Source organism: Diplotaxodon limnothrissa, linkage group LG18 (assembly GCF_057381915.1).
Source record: "Diplotaxodon limnothrissa isolate DT_005_m linkage group LG18, D_limnothrissa_male_GT1.1, whole genome shotgun sequence".
In the NCBI taxonomy this organism is placed as follows: Eukaryota; Metazoa; Chordata; class Actinopteri; order Cichliformes; family Cichlidae; genus Diplotaxodon; species Diplotaxodon limnothrissa.
In genome coordinates this window covers 40,772,645-40,788,474 of record NC_140613.1, presented here as the reverse complement: position 1 = coordinate 40,788,474, position 15,830 = coordinate 40,772,645, and the positions used below count along the sequence as shown (strand labels likewise).

The 15,830-nt window shown below is 41.0% G+C and overlaps 1 protein-coding gene across 1 annotated transcript; it reads left to right on the top strand.

Moving 5' to 3' along the window:
* Positions 1–1,611: 1,611 nt before the first annotated feature.
* Positions 1,612–9,444, top strand: cahz (carbonic anhydrase). Its single transcript, XM_085378933.1, has 7 exons — positions 1,612–1,831; positions 3,077–3,274; positions 3,975–4,093; positions 4,244–4,336; positions 4,430–4,492; positions 4,661–4,816; positions 8,041–9,444. Exons 1-7 carry the CDS (start codon positions 1,798–1,800, stop codon positions 8,158–8,160), a joined length of 783 nt encoding a protein of 260 aa, XP_085235059.1. The 5' UTR covers positions 1,612–1,797; the 3' UTR covers positions 8,161–9,444.
* The last annotated feature ends 6,386 nt before the right edge of the window (positions 9,445–15,830 follow it).

Below are 15,830 nucleotides of genomic sequence, written 5' to 3'. Positions count from 1 at the left end.
AATACTCAGCAGATATAGTCCCCAGAATATCAGTCAACCACAAATGACCAAACTGTGACTAATAACTCGGACTTTCTCTAAAGGCAAACCCAAAGATACGACTAGCCAATTTAGTGTACACAAATGTAACACTGAAGTCTTACAAAATAGCACACCAAGCTTTTAATTAAGCATAAAAAAACTTGAGAACAAGATAATTGTGCAGACGAGTCTCCATTTGTCACAACCAGGCTCAAAGTATGTGATAAAAAAAGAACAAGAACACATATAGAGTTTGGAGGCCATTGGACTGGTTCTTATAGCACTTTTCTACTCTACCTGAGCACTCTACACAATTTGTTCATTCACCCAATCACACCCATTTAGTGCTAACTAACAACCATACATTCTTTCACACTCCAATGGATGCATCAAAGGGCAACCTGGGATTAGTATCTTGTCCAAGGATACTTGGCATGCACACTGGAGCAGACTAGAATCGAACCACCAACCTTCCGGTTAGTAGGCGACCTGCTCTACCACCTGAGCTCCAGCCACCCCTGATATTTTACAATATTTCAGTTAAATAAAATAAAGACACCTAGCTTGAACGACTGTCAGCATATCAACACATGATGTCTGAATTCACAGAGGGTATTTGAGAGAGCATGTGCTAAAAACAAAACTGAAATGCTTTATCAGCTAAGCAGCGTCCATGAAAAATAAGCAGAGAAGAAACCCAAGAGGTTCTGGCAGAGCTAGTTTATGGGCGTTTTATACACCAGAGCCCTGCCTGCTCAGGTGTGCTGCCATTTGAAATTGGGTCAGTTTCACCCACCATACAGGCAACAAGAAAGCAAGGCAAGCACTATCTATAATATATAAAGAATAATAAAAATCTAAGACCCTTCAAGTTACCAATCAAAGCAGTTCTGTTGTATTGTCCAATGTCAAAATCAAAATGAACTCGATCTTTATGTTAAAAATTAAAAAATATTTTATGTTTGCTGTCAGATATCTAAACCAGAAATATTTTTAACTGGTACTTATTCAGCAAAATAACTTCAATTGCTTCAATTAACTCACACTGAAAAAAGAGAAACTCAAAATATTGAAGTTATAGATTTTTAGGGGAAATTACGTTTACACAATGTATTTAACTACTTTGAGTATTAGGGTTTAAAGTGTATTATATTATTTATTTGCGTTTTGACCTGTTTCGCTTAGGATATTGAAAACTAGGGCTATTTTGTTAGGAAAGTGTGCTTGTGTTTAACGGTTTAACTGCGGGGCTGAAGCCTCCACTCCACAACTAAGCTCCTCTGAGCGTGCAAAGGCATGAACATCCCGTGCACAAAGCTACACCAACAAGAGCTGGCAAGAGGCTTCACAATATCAGATCCGCTGGAAGCACCGAAAGACAGCATCGGCACGCTGCCGGGTGCTAGAAGAGATACATGTGTGGAGGATGAGCGCGCATCAGGTACTAATCCTTCTCTGCCAGGGGAAGAGAGAGCGGGCTGAAAAATCGCCATCACGTCGTTTCAAAAGTGAGACCCCGCATATCGTGAGGAAAGCAGGGGGGAGGAGAGGCGAGCAGGAGGACTGGGCTAGTAAAGGACGCCACCATCACATCTCTGAATGGCTGCCCTGTTCTCTCTTAAGAAGCGGCAAGCCAAACCCACCGGGGTGAGGACTGACACGGCGTATATAAAGCAACGCAGCGAGTGGTAATTACAGATCACCCTTCGCCTTTTTGTCGTCCGGCAGACTGACGTGGATTAATCAGTACCAGGGTAGCTTACAGTTGGAGCAGCCATGTCTCATGGATGGGGATACGAACCGACCAACGGTGAGGATCTTAGAGCATCCTACCGGGTTTGCTGTAGGAGAGGATGTTGCCCCACTCAACTCCGTTTTCTATATAGTTGTGTAGACAGTGGCATATATTACAAACAACAATTTGTCCATTTTCTATAATAATTTCATTGCTTAAACAATACACCACTGCGGCTAAGCCTGGGGTAGGAGCAGACCTACAGAGACCCTGATCGTTTACAGAAGCTAAGCGTTCTTATTTATTTATTCCTTTATGATTAAACATTAAAACCATAATTGTATTTTAATGAATGGATTTTATTACAGTTTTTTAAATAAAAATAAATATGTAATTTGGTTTGTTTTGATAAGTTAGTTGTTAGTTTTATTAGTTAAGATAACTGTTTCTCTGGGACACATTTTCTGTAATTTTATGTTCAAATAAAAACGGGCTGTTATGTTTTATTTAGTAATATATTTATTTAATTATATATTTATAGAATATATTTTCACTGCCTATAATACCTGGATGTTATAGACAGGAATAAAATGGGAAAATGTTGTGTGTGTGTGTGTGTGTGTGTGTGTGTGTGTATATATATATATATATATATATATATATATATATATATATATATATATATATATATGTATATATACATATTTTGTACAGTTGAGATTTAGAGCTGAGGACATTTTGGAAGAGACTTATTTCGATAGAATGGCTTTTAAAACTACAATTTATGGATTATAAATAGACTTGACTATTACAACCTTTCATTAGAAATTGTATGAAAGTTTCTGTATCTAACCTACATGTGAGGTATTATCTAGCAATTTATGTGCCAAGTGTAATAGATTTCCAGTACTTACTGTGTTCATACTGTTAGCATTTACCTTGGAAAGAACTCAGATACTTTGAAAGTCATTTGTATCGTATGTATTGTGGTACTGCTGCTTTTATTAACTAAACAACTTCAACATCAAGGTTCTCATTTAGGTCAGTAGCAGTATGATCGTTTAAACGTGTTAATTTTTCAACTCTCTCATAAAGGATGTGAGCACCTTAACCTTGAGACCTTGTACTTGATAAACAGAAATGAGAAATTAAATATAAGTTCTACATTTCTTAGTCGTAAACATCGTATATTTACATTTAACTTCAGTTTGAAAAACCAATAGAAATGGTGCATTTTAAAATTCTCAGTATACTTATGTATAGCATGGAGAGTCATATGTGGAACGTATGTGTGATGTTAACACATGCATGTATTTGCAGGACCTGACACATGGGCTGCAGATTTCCCCATAGCTGATGGGAACAGGCAGTCTCCCATTAACATAATCCCTAAAGAAGCTCATTATGACCCATCTCTGAAGGCTCTGAAAATCAGCTACGACCCCTCAAACACCAAGGGCATTCTGAACAATGGGCACTCCTTCCAGGTGGACTTTGTGGATGACACAGACAGCTCCAGTAAGTACAGAGCCACAAAAAAGATATTCATCTAGTTATTTATGTCTTGTAAGGTGTGGCTAAATCATCAAATAAATGTCTAGATGTCCAATGCAATCTTCTTAATGTTTTGTACAGTTATAAAGCCTTATGGACAAAAGTGTAATGAGTATATAATATTCATTATATTGCAGTTGTGTAGAAGAGGGTCAGAAAATGTGACTCTTTGATTAAAAAATTCTAAAGTGTATGTCATTGTGTACATTTACAGTTGATCCTAGCATTAGTTAGCTTTATCTGTCTTGTTTATGCAGCCACCCCTGCTGTATGTACTGTAGTAGATAAGCGTGATGATGTCAGCATGCAGTTAATCATAATCAGCTCTATTTCATTATCTGCAGGTCAACAGACATCTACAGTACCCCACCCTGTTATACTATACTATACTAGTACTTTTACTGTTCACCTTTTATCCAGTGTACTGCATGTCATTACAAAAGTAAAAGTAAACACAGAATTAAGTCATTCTACTCAGTTCAAAAAGTTCAAAAAAATTGAGAACCAGAAAAGACTTAAAATCCTGTGTTATCCTCATACAGGTCAGACTCTGAAAATCCTGGGTCTTTTGCTTTTTCAATGCTGAATAGCAAAGATCAACACATGCAACATCTGTCCTTTCCTGACTGTGGCCCCAATGATTATGATGTTCTGTTATTACTAGCCTTGACTGGGGGTCCTATTTCTGGAGTCTACCGCCTGAGGCAGTTTCATTTCCACTGGGGAGGAAGTGACAACAGAGGCTCTGAGCACACTCTCAATGGCATCAAGTTCCCCTGTGAGGTAAAAAGATCTTGACACTGCATAGGATTAAAAACAGTTGCACACAATATGCAACTTGTGGGTCTGTTGTGTAAACAACTATTTAGTTGTTACTTTACTTTCTTCAGCTTTGTGCTTTAATATTTCAACTTTGTTTGATTTTCCTGTTAGCTTCACTTGGTGCACTGGAACACTAAGTACCCCAGTTTTGGAGAGGCAGCTGAAAAGCCTGATGGACTTGCTGTAGTGGGGGTATTTCTAAAGGTGAACCGTCAGAGGCTAAAAAGTTCAAAATGAATAATGTAAAAACAAAAAATGTTAAATATAAAAGTTTGTTATCTTCACATTGTGTTCCAGATTGGTGCTGCCAACCCCCGCCTTCAGAAAGTTCTGGATGCTTTGGATGCCATCAAGAACAAGGTAAAATCAGCTGTCTCAGAATTGGTAAAATACAGGTTTGCTGAAAACAAATGTGCTCGTACTGTTTGTGCAGAGCAGTTTAAAGGCGTTGGAAACTAATGATGCCACTATCATGGTTTTTCTTTTGGTATTTCCTTTCTTCCATTTTCTCTTCCCTCATGCCTACAGGGAAAGCAGACAACCTTTGCTAACTTTGATCCAAGGACTCTTCTTCCTGGTTCCCCGGATTATTGGACCTATGAGGGCTCTTTGACGACTCCTCCCCTCCTGGAGAGTGTCACCTGGATTGTACTTAAGGAGCCAATCAGCGTCAGCCCTGCACAAGTACTTATCTTGGCCCCCAACCCCATCCCTTTCACACACATAGGCAATGTGTAGTTATAACTATTTGATTCAATTCAATTTTATTTATATAGCACTATATCACAACAACAGTCACCCAAGGTTCTTTATATTGTAAGACCCTACAATAACCCTACAATAATACCAAGAAAATCCCAACAATAATATAACCTCAACGAGCAAGCCCTTGGCGACAGTGTTATAAGGGTTTAGGTAGAATGTCAGAGTGTGAGTGTATTAGTCCAAAGAAAATATACACTTTAGTACATGTGCACAAATGTGTACATGCTTTTTAGTCATTTTGTCAGCTGAGAATGCTGAAAGATTTTCACATCAAATAGGAAAGTGAAAGGAAAGTATTAAGCTTCATAGACTCATGAAATCAACACAATTTCATTGTTGTTGATTAAAGAGAACAGGCTGTTTACCTGTTACTCTGTTTTTTACAGTATAATTGTACACACGTTTGTATGACTATACATTTCATTTAGTGGTTGTGCATGGTTTGGGGGGCCAGAATGTTGATCCAAACATTATCACTGTCAAGAGTGTAGTTACAGAAGCCATATCAGACTTAGTAGGGTGGGTCTAAACCTTAAGTAACTGGTGTTTCACTTAGATTACACTGACTGCCTGTATCTCCAGGGCGCAGTTTGCACTCATGAATGTAACCCTCGTGTGACACAAAACTCACACAGAGGTGGCAATAAGCGTTCTCCACTAACATTAAATGTGCTCATACATTTATAAGACACACATACACTCAACAAAAATATAAACGCAACACCTTTGTTTTTGCTCCCATTCCCCATGGGATGGACGTAGAGACCTAAAATTCATTCCAGATACACAATATAACCATCCCTCCCAAACAGTGGTCACAAATCAGTCCAAATGTGTGGTAGTGGGCACATCTGCTATATTGAGATAATCCATCCCACCTCACAGGTGTGCCACATCAGGATGCTGATCTGACATCATGAGTAGTGCACAGGTGTACCTCAGACTGCCCACAACAAAAGCCCACCCTGGAATGTGCAGTTTTTTGCGCTATTGGGGGTCTGGGGACCCAGAACCGGTCAGTATCTGGTGTGACCACCATTTGCCTCATGCAGTGCAACACATCGTCGCATGGAGTCTATCAGATTGTCAATTGTGGCCTGTGGAATGTTGGTCCACTCCACTTCAATGGCTGTGCGAGGTTGTTGGATATTCGTGGGAACTGGTACACGCTGTCGTATACGCCGGTCAAGCACATCCCGAACATGCTCAATGGGTGACATGTCCGGTGAGTATGCTGGCCATGCAAGAACTGGGACATTCTCAGCTGCCATCTGCCCTGAACAATGTGAACCTTGATTCATCCGTGAAGCGCACACCTCTCCAACGTGCCAGACGCCATCGAATGTGAGCATTTGCCCACACAAGTCTGTTACGGCGACGAGCTGGAGTCAGGTCAAGACCCCGATGAGGACGACGGGCATGCAGTTGAGCGTCCCTGAGACGGTTTCTGACAGTTTGTGCAGAAATTGTTTGGTTGTGCAAACCAATTGTTCCAGCAGCTGTCTGGGTGGCTGGTCTCAGACGATCTTGGAGGTGAACCTGCTGGATGTGGAGGTCCTGGGCTGGTGTGGTTACACGAGGTCTGCGGTTGTGAGGCCGGTTGGATGTGCTGCCATATTCTCTGAAACGCCTGTGGAGACGGCTTATGGTTGAGAAATGAACATTCAATGCACGGGCGACAGATCTGGTTGACATTCCTGCTGTCAGCATGCCAATTGCACGCTCCCTCATTGCTTGTGGCATCTGTGGCATTTTGCTGTGAGACAAAACTGCACATTCCAGGGTGGCCTTTTGTTGTGGGCAGTCTGAGGTACACCTGTGCACTACTCATGATGTCAGATCAGCATCCTGATGTGGCACACCTGTGAGGTGGGATGGATTATCTCAATATAGCAGATGTGCCCACTACCACACATTTGGACTGATTTGTGACCACTGTTTGGGAGGGATGGTTATATTGTGTATCTGGAATGAATTTTAGGTCTCTACGTCCATCCCATGGGGAATGGGAGCAGTAACAAAGGTGTTGCGTTTATATTTTTGTTGAGTGTATATATAGATATAGTTATTTTCCACAAAGTAGAAATCAGTGCAGCAACACTGAAACACAGTGCAACATGTATTTAGTGACAGATAAAGGGAAACTTTGGCCTGCTAAAGTAAATTCAAGATCACCAGCTAGCTAAAGGCTAAAATAACTATTTCACTCCCAGTGAAATAGTTATTTTAGCAATTTTACTGCTTTCGGCATTTATCTTTCTTTCTCTCTCTCACACACACACATACACTGCAGTGAGATTATTCCATGTTGTCTTAGTAATTTAATTGTTTAACATCTTTCATTCCACATTGTAGTCCTAGCACACTGATGTTCAACTAATCCTGTCCTGGGAATCCTGTGAAACAGTGGTGTGAATGTTCTCAGAAAAGTGTATGAAGAAAAGTCCTTTTAGCTTCCGTTTGGTTAAACCAATGCCTTCATCAAATTGGACCAAAAAGCCATTTGACATGATAAGGGAATGCTAAAGAGGAAACTTTTATTGGATGGGCCTCTCCCACATACCAACCACTTGCATGTAACAGTAATTAATGACACTTCAATGGATGTGAGGTGGATGAAACATTATTTCATTAAAAGGTTTATTATTTGCTTATGCATGTATTACTGTTGGGTAGAAGTGCACTGTGAGCGTACATGTAAAATAGGCTGTTTTATATGATACTCAACTGCAAACGTCTTTCTTTCATTTTAAATAAGGCTTAGATGATGATTACAATTTGAAATAGCTGTTTGTTAAATATGTCTGTGTGGGAACATTACGGTGAAATGGTTTTGTTCACCTATAAAAATTTAAAAAGTAATGTACATCATGTAGTACTTTTTGAAAGGTAGTGTACTTGCTTACTAGATACAGTAACTGGTTACATTGCAACACTGACTTTGTAATTTTGTAAGTTATCAATATAACCAGCCCTTGGTGATACTACAGAGTATACATTCACCTCTCACTTGTAATCTCCTAATCTAATCTGCTTGGTGATGATTGCTAGAAATTGTACTAATGCAACTCCAAAATTCTGCAGAAGTCCATGGAAACATGATCTTTTATTACTCTCCCTTTGTCACTTTCCTTCCTCATTAGATGGCCAAGTTTCGCAGCCTCCTCTTCACCGGAGATGGAGAAGCTCCATGCTACATGGTGGACAACTACCGCCCTCCACAGCCTCTCAAGGGCCGCCTGGTCCGCGCATCCTTCAAATAAGCCCTTCTTCCTTGTCAGATCCTCTTACTCTTTTCTTCTTCTTTTGGTGAACATTCCTGTTCCCTGTGTGCAGGCTTTACTTACTTTATTGTTGCTCTGTTGAAATCACATGGAAAATTGTAACAGCCAATAACAATGATGTAGGACTTCTAGTTAGATTAGATTAAATAGATTTTTTTTGCAGTATCTGCATTTTTAAAACAACAACAACAAACTCTTTCCAAAGTGAATTATTATTTATAAGTAAGTGTCAGTAAACAATAATATCTAATATCTAAACAATAATATATAGTTGTTGTTATCAATTTCATCAAAAAGACACTGTAGACTAGGTTTGCTTTTAATTTGTCATATAAAGCACAAATGATCTTTTCATGAACAGTTTCCTGTTTATGAAGCAAAAGTCTGCTTAATGTTCTTCTTAAAGTCTTCTAAATCTTTCCTCGTGCTTAAACTTTGCCTTTATCAACATTTTGAAGCTTTCTATGAATTGATTGTGTTGTGATTTGTGCTGCAGACAGCTGCTCAGATTGTCAAAGGCTTACCGATGGCTAATTCTGCCACTGGTCAGTAAACCGGTCAGCAAAAACAGGAAGTTACTGAACTTGGATATGACATTCTTCTGTAGTCGTACTCATCATTTTACACACTATACAGCAGTTGGAGCCACCACCTATCAGGTAGTGCTTTTACGTAAGTAGATTTGACTTTTGACCCCCCCATTATGGTACAATAACAGAAGTAAGTCTGTTGTTAAGGACTGTCTAATCTAGCTTTAACCAATAGTACAACCAAAGGCCATGTGCATTCCTGTGGATATGGCTTATCTTCTCAGTGGCACTACAATACATTTTATTTGTGTCATTTAATTTTCTTTTCTTCCTTTTTTTTGGTTTGTTTGTGTACCGGTCACCACAGTGCCTTAACCACGGTCTTGAAGGCTATTTTTCCATTCTTTCTTTTTTTGGTTTGTTTGTTTGTTTGTTTACTGGTCACCACAGTGCCTTAACTGCTGTCTTTAAGACAAATTGGAAAGAAAGTGGCATCATTTTATGGCTATGAGCACTGTTCCTTTTTACTCTTTTTTTCAGTGCCTTTAACTTATTCTCCATTTAACTAAGCTTAAATAAATAGCAGGTATTTATGAGAGACCAGAGCAATGTAAGTTTTGTTTTTCATATCAATTGTTTTAGGGTGTATCTATAGTAAAACAGGTTTAACTGCTTATAGTCACATTACACGTGTAAATGCCTGTGAGACTCTTTCACTTAATAAATGGAAAAGTGCAACAATTTCAAAAACATATGTATTATTGTCTTATTTCACAGCAATATTTGTTCTTCTTTTGGGAATTAACTGGATTTACTACAGTTCATTTTATATATGCTTGGTTTCCAGAGGAAGACTTATCTTAAAATCTCTTGTTAAAGAATAAAAGTGATCTTCTCACTTGCATCATTTAGCAGGTTTAGTTTTTACTTCTTTAGTAAATTATCAGTGAAGGATCAAGGATTAGCACATAATTTTCTATCACATTCAAAATCAATAGACAATGAATCCTTCTGACTTTGTTAATCTTCCGTATATCTGAAAAAGACAGGCAATAATTGCATCATTTTTGTCAAATATTTTGTCAAGATATCAAAATCCATGCGTCCATTTTGTCCTCCTTATTTGGGTCTGGATTGCTTAGGAAGCAGGCTGAGTGGAGTAGCTCAGGCTTCTCCCTCCCCGGCCACCTCCTGCAGCTCATTCAGGACAATACCAAGCCTTTCCTAGCCAGGAAACGTAATCTCACCAATCTCTCCAGCATGTTCTGGGTCTACAACAGGGCCTGGAACATCTCTCCCTGGAATTTCCCATGAAGCATCCTAACAGCTCCCTGTATGACTTCATCTGGCTCGTTTCAATGTGCAGGAGTAGCATTCTGTCCCAAATCACTGAACTTGTCACGCTTTGTCTAAGAGAAACACCAGCCACCCTTCAGAAGAGCTCATTTCTACCACTTGTAACCACAATCATCAGAGCAGAGCTTGAGATTGAATAATGGATTGGGGCAGTTCCAATCTGTTGTGACGATGAAAAAGCTGAGCATAAATGCAAAGCTGCTGATTTCCGGAGTTACTCGGAAATCTTACAGAGGAGGGGTGTGTTTATACATTAATCAGAAATGGTGTAAAAACTTTATTGTCCGTGAACAGGTGTGTCTGCCGGACATTGAGGTTCTCTCCATGTCTATGAGGCCATACCTGCCGAGGGAATTCCCGCAGACCAGTGTCACTGTTGTGTCCATCATAAAGCGAACCCAAAGATTGCGGCTGACACCATCTCCAACGTTGTGTACTCACTCCGATCTCTCTCTCCTGAGGCCCCTAATATTATTCTGGGGGACTTTAATCACTGTAATTTGAAGAAGACATTGGGCAGTTTCTATCAACATGTGAACACACTTCAATAAAAGTCTGGATCTATGTTATGGTTCCATAAAAGGTGCGCAAACATCTGTGGCAGGCCCCGCCCTCGGATCCTCTGACCACAACACGGTGCATCTCCCGCCAGTTTGTGCTGAGGAGCGAGATGGTGAGGAAACACCACATAAAGGTTTGGAGTAACAACGCCTCTACTGGGATGCTTTGACTGTACTGACTGGTTGGTGTTTGTGGAGTCATCCAGAAACATGAATGAACTGACGGACATTGTCTGCAACTATATCTCCTTTTGTAGAGATATGATTCTTCCTTCCTTCAAGTTGTGCATTTTTTTTCTCTAATAATAAATCAGCTCTTATGAGGCTGATTTATGAAAGGAAGAAAGCTTTTAATTCAATTCAATTCAGTTTTATTTATATAGCGCCAAATCACAACAACAGTCGCCTCAAGTCACTTTATATTGTAAGGTATACAGAGAAAAACCTAACAATCATATGACCCCCTATGAGCAAGCACTTTGGCGACAGTGGGAAGGAAAAACTCCCTTTTAACAGGAAGAAACCTCCGGTAGAACCAGGCTCAGGGAGGTTACGTCCGATTGACGTAACCGGGTGTCATTACTGCTGATGTGAATTAAAATTTTAATGAATTGATGTTTATCCTTAGCCAGCAGTTTTAAATTTCTCTCAGTGTCGCCTGCTCTGGCCCCTGGAAGACAATTGACTATGGTTGCCGATGGGGGCTTCTGTTTAAGACTATGCTTCCTCCTCACCGTCACCCAGCCGCCCTCTTTCCCCAACTGCTTGGGGTCTGCCGGGGGACAGCTAGCGGGGCCTATGCTATCTTCGGCTGCACCAGCTACAGGGGCCTGGCTAGCTACGGGCCTATCAAGGGTGCGAAGCTGAGTCTCCAATTCAGTAATCCTGGCCTCCAGAGCTGCAAATATGCTACATTTGTTACAAGTATCATTACTGCTAAAGGAGTAACTAAACATCTGACACAATGAGCAGGAAAGTGCAGGAGGGACAGGTGAGGAGGCCATGCTGCTAGCGAGTCAGCTATGAGCTAAGCTAAGCTAGCGAAACAGTAAAGACACAGTGAATGAATACTTTGGCACTGAATTAGGGAGTGAGTACACAGAGAGTGTGCTTCGGATGAAGCGCGTGAAGATTATACTATGAAAACAGAAGTTATCTAAAAAATTTTAATTAAATTGCTATGGAAATAATCTATTCAAAAACACCACTGTGTGTTGGAAAAGGAAGGGATACTCTACCGCAGAGAGAGCAAACACCAACAGCAACACCAACACCAAGTGACAGCGCCACCTGAAGGAGGCCCTTTGAAGGGAATATCTCTAAAGTGAATCTGAGGTGAAGAAAATTAGGAAGGCGATCAGATCCCAAATAAAAAAGCCAAAATAAAATGCAAGCATAAGGTAGAAGTTGAGATGGGGAAGCTATGACTTCCGGGTTGCCTGGGCAGGCATGAAACACATGACTGGTCACTCTCATGTAATAAGTCTCCCTGGTTTTAGCTCAGAATGTCAGTTGGCTAATGAGCTGAAGAGATTTTACTTGAGAATTGATGATAATCATAATTTTAGTAACGCACTGGTTTTGCTAAGAGAGTATTGTAATTTGTCTTTGACCAATACGATCAGACTTTGTAACCTGGTTAAAATGGCTGGTCAGATTTCAGGGAGGTCTCAGGTCCAGCTTGTGGACTTTTATAACAGGGAGGTGCTGAGGAAGGCAGCCTCTTTCATGTTATGTTCAGACAATCCTCTCTTTAATAATTTTCAGCTGCTTCCCTCACGTTGCTGGTATAAAGTGCTTGCAGTGAAGACCAAGAGACAAAGAATGTCTTTTATACCTGCTGCTATTATCATGCTTAATAACACTAAACCATAAGCGTTGTTGCCATCACTACTGCACGTTGCACTTTGTTGATGCTACTAATGAAACTTGGGCCTGTTCTACATTTTTTTTGTTGCTTTTTTGTATATGTGTTGTTTGGTGTGTGTCTGCAAATCAATTTCCCATTGGGGAAAATAAAGTTACCATTGACCATTACCAGTCAGTCTACATTCCTATATTACTTACTTACCCTATAGTCATGAGCTCTGGGTAGTTACATAAAAGAATGAGGATTCCTTGTATCCTTCAAAGCAGATTAGTTTTCTTTGAAGTTTTTCTCATCTAGATTCACTTCTGTCAGTGTGCCCCAGGGCAGCTGTGGCTACATGTAGCTTGCCAACACTGGTGTGTGAATGTGTGTGTGAATGGGTGGATGACTGAATGTAGTGTAAAGCACTTTGGGGTCCATAGGGACTAAGTAAAGCGCTATACAAATACAGGCCATTTATCATTTACCATTTATCCAGATTAGACCAGATACATACAGAGAGGAGGTTGCAACAGAGTCACCAACCTGTCTCTGAATGTGGACAAAACAAAAGAGATGATTTTTGACTTCAGGAGAGCACAGAGAGATCACTGTCCACTTAGCATCAATGGATCCTCTGTGGAGGTCTCCAAGAGCACCAGATTCCTTGGTGCCCACCTGGCGGAGAACCTCTCCTGGTCTCTCAACACCAGCTCCATAACTAAGAAGTTCCAACAGTGTCTCTACTTCCTGCGAAATCTGAGAAAAGCCCATCTCCCTCCATCCATTCTCACCACGTTCTACAGAGGGACTATTGAGAGTGCCCTGAACAGCTGAATCACTGTCTGGTATGATAACTGCACCGTATCGGATCGCAATACCCTACAACGGATAGTGAGAGCAGTTGAGAAGATAATTGGAGCCTCTCTTCCCTCCATCATTGACACTTATAGCACCCGCTCCATCTGCAAAGCCACCAGGATTGTGGAGGACCCACACACCCCTCACACACACTCTTCACCCTGCTACCTTCTGGAAAGAGGTACCAGAGCATCCGGGCCCTCACTGCCAGACTGCAGAACAGTTTCTTCCCCCAAGCTGTCAGACTCCTAAACACTCAGTGACTGGGATGACACACACACACACGCACACACACGCACACACACACGCACACACACACACACACACACACACACACGCCTTCAGGCACCAAGGTCCTTTTTGCACAGTATTTTGCACATTTCCATTGCACTGTCTTGTGTCTGTACCGTCCTGTTCTGTCTATTGCTGCACTGTCTTGTCTTGTTTTTTTTGCAATGTTGGAACATTGCACTTTACGTAGTCCTGTGTTTGTCTGTGATATGTCATATGCAGCACCAGGGTCTCAGAGGAACGCTGTCTCGTTTCACTCTGTACTGTACCACTGTACATGGTTGAAATAACAATAAAAGCTACTTGACCTGACTTGACTTGAGATACCCCCAATACAGGAAAGTTTGGAATAGGCTCTCAGTTTAAAAAGTCCAAGTTTATCCTGTCTTATCACCCACAAGGCTATGCAGAGCTTAGATGCAGCCAGAGAGGAGACTCGCTCAGTGTTAACTGCTTTTTTGAAGTTCTCCAAATGTCCATCCTGCTCCCTCTAAAGGCACTGTTGCCTGGCTGTCCTTGCAGGTCAAGTACAATCCTTCTGCCACATTAAAATTTAATGGCCTGGAAAATAGCCCCAAGGATCTGTTCATTTTCAAGGCTAGAGTAAGCTGTAAGGACCCCTGTAGTGATATTATAACAATAGACAGGCTTTTAACTTTTTTGTTTCACAAAGTATGAAAACAGAATGTCTACAATTTAATGGAAATGCAGGATATTTTATTAAACCAAATTAGCAGGACCAAAGCAAAATCTAAATCAAATAATAATAATCACATAGTAATCACTGTAATCGTTCTTATAATAATAATGGATTGTATTTATATAGCACTTTTCGAGACCCTCGAAACACTTTACAATTCCACTAGTCATTCATACACTGGTGGAGGCAGCTACAGTTGTAGGCACAGCTGCCCTGGGGCAGACTGACAGAAGCAAGGCTGCCATTTCGCGCCATCGGCCCCTCTGGCCAACACCAGTAGGGAGTAGGTGAAGTGTCTTGCCCAAGGACACAACGATTGAGACTGTCCGGACCGGGGCTCGAACTGGCAACCTTCCGATTACAAGACAAACTGCCAACTCTTGAGCCACGATTGCCACTTATCCAATTAATCTCCTCGTAGTTAATGCTGATTTCTAATACTAATCTGGAGAAGAGTGAGAGTGAGGAAAGCAGGTACACCGATGCACTTATCTCTGTTCTGTGTCGATATAATCCAGCAGGAAACCAGCCAAATCCTTGTAGGTTATAATCCAACATGGCAGAAACGTACATTGTGCTGTAGTGGTATATAAACACATGGGGAGTGCATTACATGAGTACTTCTGTCCCCGTGCATGTCCTGCACCATCCTTGTATATTTCACTGCCACCCATGACTTCCTCATGCAGTAGCAGTTCCATCTAGATGCACAGCATCACAGTGAGGCTCCTTCTTACCTTCTCTATACTTCTCCATCAACACTCTCAAAGCAAACATCTGTAGAGCTCTTTCTCAGCATGAAGCAGCATGAAGCCATACACTGCTCACTGATCTTTAGCTGTCCGTTAACTCCGTGTGTGTTTGAGTACTTGTTTTATTCACCTGTGTGAACACTTGTGCATACACCTGTTCGTGTGATGCACTTGTATTCATAAAGTTTCTCCATGTAAGTGTCTAATAGCCCCCCAGGACATGAAGCAGGCATGGAGGAGATCCAGGCTCCAGACATCCAGAGGCCCCCTAGAGCACAAGAACCCAAGGAGGACCACCGCAGCAGTTGCACCACCCACCTTCAAAAGAGCTGATTGTCTTATCTCGCCTATAACGTGTGTTTGTCTGGTCTTTCTGTGCTCTCTTTTTTCCCTTCACCTACCAATCACTTGTGGCAGATCCCATTATCTCCTTCTGGTTCTGCCAGAAGTTTCTTTTTGTTAAAGGGGAGATTTTCCTTCTCACTATTGCAAAGTGCTTGCTTGCTTGTGTGCTTCCAAGAGATTTCTCCAATACTGTACTTACAGTACACAGTGCCTTGATGACTGTGGTTCTGAAGTTGTGCTACATAAATAAACCTGAATTGAACTGAAATGACAGCAAGACATAGAAGAGGTGTGTGTATACTGGTAATCAGCTCTGAGCCCCTTCTTTCTTCCAGTGGTGATGGAGACCCTGACAGATTAACTCAGGAGAGACAAGAGGGATGAAAGTCAGTAGAAGCAAGACAC

Excerpts from the sequence above, each read along its gene's own strand:
- cahz (XM_085378933.1), top strand. The coding sequence starts at position 1,798 with ATGTCTCATGGATGGGGATACGAACCGACCAACG. Across the intron at positions 3,275-3,974 it reads GGATGACACAGACAGCTCCA|CCTTGACTGGGGGTCCTATT; the intron begins GTAAGTACAGAG and ends TGTTATTACTAG. Across the intron at positions 4,493-4,660 it reads TGGATGCCATCAAGAACAAG|GGAAAGCAGACAACCTTTGC; the intron begins GTAAAATCAGCT and ends TCATGCCTACAG.